Here is a 4,139-nt window from a genome sequence, read left to right as displayed (position 1 = left end):
CATGATTTACTATTTTTTTCTTATTTTTGAATAGACATCTTCCTGAATCTTAAGATACCTACTTGTAATATTTTCAAATTATAACATATTATTCATAATCAAAAAAATAAATAAATTATATGATCATAATCTGACTTCGAGACCTACAAAACTATATTTTTAGTTTTTAAAAAAACTTCAATTTTGTAGGTCAAATTGGCCTTCAAAGTGAGATATTTACAGAAGTTCTAATTTTTGCTTGTTTGGCTGCCACATAGGATGCCACACTGACCGTTTCGGCCGGAACAATTTCGGCCAAAATAGTTCTGGCCGAAACCCCTGTCGGCTGATTAAACTGCCAACGGTTAATGTCATTGTTTGATATATAATAAAGTCATTTTTTCTTTTTTTGAAAATTAAATATACAGAACAACAAAAATTGGAAGAGGATTTTCGAAAGACAATTAATTTTGAAGCAATTTTCAGCAACTATTCTGCGGATTTAATCAATATTGTAAAGGATCAAATATTTTGAAGGTGCTTTTTTCTCGTCTACTTATTTTTATTTTTATGTATTCTATATTGAACCATTAGCTGATATTTAGTGAAATCTAAATTTATTTATTTTTGTTTCTATAGATTGAAGTATTCAATGGGTAGTAAAAGGAAAAGATCAAGGAAATATGATAGAATAAGAGATGACAAAATGAAAGGCCATAGAAAACATTATCAAAACCAACCTTCTGAAATTCCTAAACAGGACGAGATTCATGAAGAAAATGAAAGTAATGAAGAGGAAGAAATTGGCAGTTCTACTGATAGAGACAAATTAGAAAGCATATAAAATTTGATGGATTTGGATGAGGAGCTACTTTTTAACCAAATTCCATCTAGAGATATGATAAATGATAACACTATCAGAAAGCATTGTCAAAACATGTGGGAAGAATATTTCAAGAATAAAAGTATACTTGGACAGGAACAATTATTTGTCAAATTATTTAGGAGAAAAGATATGAGACCTATTTTGGAGTTGTTGGGTGTTGATAATAGGAAAAACTATGCACATAATATTAATAAAAAAATAGTTTAAAACTTGCAAAATGCTTATAACAAAATTGACAACACAACTTGAGGAGGTGATTTGAGTAATGCACGTAGAGCATTGATGACTACTATATCTAGTAGAAAATTGACACATAGAAAATAGGTACGTGAAATTTTTGATGTACTACATATATCTAGAAGAACTGTCCAGAGATACATCAAGAGGAGAAATATGCTAGATGATAACATTGAGAATAACTGGGTGAATATTTGTAGAGTTCCTTGAAAAGACAAGATTTCTAAAGATGTGAAAAGACAAGTTATTGAATTTTGGACGAGACATTCTCGTGTTTCTTCCAACAGGTGTGATACTATACAAATCAAAGATCAAAAAATAGGGACGAAAATTGAACATCCAAAACATTTCATAGATATAACTCAAAGTGAATTATTTCAAACATTCAAACAAGAATTTTCAAATGTCAAAATATGTCAGAGAATGTTTGAGAGTTTACATCCTTCCTTTGTAAGCATAAATAAGATGCGTGAAACTTGTTGTTGTAGAAATCATGTTGAATTTGGTCTACAGTTACAATCGTTTAAAAAAGTTATGGCAATACTTGATCCTAATTTGGTCATCCCTAGCAGTACAACACAATTTGTGAAGTCCATATTATGTGATAAATTAGAAGATTTAGATGAATTCAAAGTGCAATGCATCAAAAATCAATGTGAAGATTGTGGAGATTTACGCAAGTTTTCTGAAATTATGCAAGTTGAGAATATTAATGAATCCACACTAGTTTCATGGATGAGATATGAATATGAGACATACCAAAATAAGAGAGAAGATGAATCCAAAAAAATTGTATTGAAGGAGAGTGAATTGCATTATGATGAGTTCAAGACCAAGTTCCATCCATTGATATATCCACATATCCAACATTGTCATGGTGCACGATGGCAAGCTAAACAATTTCGTGATTTCAAAAATTGTTTTCCACCTTGTTGTATACTTTCAGTTGTAGATTTTTTTGAGAATTATACATTTGCACCTCATACAGAGCTTCAAGGCCAATATTATCATTCTGAACAAGTTGCAATATTTGTGCAAGTGACCTATAGACATGCACAATTTGAGTTGGATCAAATAGAAAGATTGGATGAAAATGAACGCATCATCATCAAAGAGGTTCATTTCTGTATTAATGATGATAGAGTTCATGATAGGAGTTATGTGGCTCATTGTTTTGCAATGTTCTTTGAAGATCTCAGAAATCGTGGAATAAATGTTTTAGAGCACTGGATTTGATCTGATGGATGTGCAGGTTAGTATACACGAAGTAACACATTTATTTAACTTTATTTTAACTTATATTTATTTGGACATGTCTATTTCTATTTGATGTATGTACATGGATAATTGTAGATACTTATCATGTTTCATGTTCACAAGACAATTCAAATCTACAAAAGCATTTAATTGGTTAGCAATGCAACATGCTAGAACCAATGTTAGGTTTTTATGGAATTTTTTTGAAAGTGGACACGAAAAAGGGGAGCATGATGGAGCAGGAGCATGTATAAAACGTGCACTTCGACAACATGAACTTGCAGGTAAATATATGCATTTTAAAAATGTGCATGTTTAATACTCTAGTAGCATATATTTTAAATTTTATATATACATGCATATTGTATGTACATACAGGGAATAGGATAGAGAGTGCAAATCAAATTGTTGAATGGTGCAAAGTTCATTTTTCTACTCGAGATACTGAATACAATAAGCATTACTTTTGGGAGGTGAAAGGTGAACTAAATTATATTTATTGTTAATGTATTTTTCAAATCAAGTTGAGTTTTTTATTAAATATTTATTTTGAAATATGACAATTTTTTTTGTATTTGTAACAGATTTAGATCGATCTAATCCTTACAATTGTCAAATGATTCCTGGTATTAGAAGTTTACATCAAGTGATGACTACATGAAACCATAAACCTCCAGTAATTAAAGTAAGAGAGAAAACATGTTTTTATGATGACTGCATTAAGGACACTCTAGTGAGTGCATTTGAAAATATTGTGAATGGATATGTTTCACATTGGGATTTGAAGGAGATAGTTAGAAAGCCTCCTTTTGAAGATGTTGACATTGACACTGACATTTATGATCCTGTATATTCAGCTGATTATGAGCACATTTCTGATTTAGTTATGGTAGGTTTCTGTGCATATATACATATATATAAATTAATATGCATGTATATTCATTTTAAAATTATTTTATATTTATCTATATTTTTTATATACATGCAGGAGATATTTTTGCAGTTCAAGCCTTACCAAATAATGTGAAAAATGTGGACTATTATCTTTTAAGATGCACAAAAGCAAAACACAAGTTGCTAGAAGGAACTATAGATGCTGATCAATAGTCATATCCAATTGGATCAGTTGTTATTGAAGGAACATATTATCAACAAAAAAGGGTAATTGATAGTGGTATTGAATTTATTGAATACAAGCCTAGAGGAAAGGTTTTACATTACAGTAACCATGTTATAGCAACCAAATTACAATTTGAAGCAACACGAAGAAGAGGACGTCGTGAAAATAAAAAGTGGAAATTGCCTATTGAAGAACATGAAAAACTTCTAGAGATAATAAAAAGTAGAGAGGATCCTAACAATAAATTGTTTGTGGAGCTCTAGTTTACCTATGTACTTATTGTGGAGCTCTAGTTGAGCTATGCATGTATAGCTCTTATACTTTCATATTTAATATTGATAGGATATTTGTTTTATAAATTTTTGTACATTGGATCATTTATCTTGGATATGCAAAATTAGACATGTTTTGTTATTTTTATTTAAATTCGACATGGATATCTCATTTAAGACCACCTCTTAGGACCTCCCCTTAAGAAAATCTCTTAGGAACTCCCCTTAAGACCACCTATTAGAACATCCCCTTAGTACCACCTTTTACCTAACCTCTCCTTAAGACAACCCCTTTAGTATTTGTATGTATTTATATGTACATTGTTTATGCTTTCTTACATATGATTGTTAATGTTGTTATGTATTTATGTACATATAATCTTTATAT

At 30.2% G+C, this 4,139-nt stretch overlaps 1 protein-coding gene across 1 annotated transcript; it reads left to right on the top strand.

Annotated features, from left to right (window-relative positions):
* Positions 1-3,838, top strand: LOC149561167 (uncharacterized). Its single transcript, XM_089824997.1, has 4 exons — positions 1-2,643; positions 2,738-2,839; positions 2,944-3,248; positions 3,348-3,838. The coding sequence occupies exons 1-3, from the start codon at positions 2,436-2,438 to the stop codon at positions 3,018-3,020; spliced, it is 387 nt and encodes a 128-aa protein (XP_089681123.1). The 5' UTR covers positions 1-2,435; the 3' UTR covers positions 3,021-3,248; positions 3,348-3,838.
* Positions 3,839-4,139: the final 301 nt, after the last annotated feature.

Source organism: Cupressus sempervirens, chromosome 4 (assembly GCF_028749045.1).
Source record: "Cupressus sempervirens isolate cs-2001-9-10 chromosome 4, ASM2874904v1, whole genome shotgun sequence".
Taxonomy (NCBI): Eukaryota; Viridiplantae; Streptophyta; class Pinopsida; order Cupressales; family Cupressaceae; genus Cupressus; species Cupressus sempervirens.
This window is presented reverse-complemented; position numbering and strand designations above follow the sequence as displayed.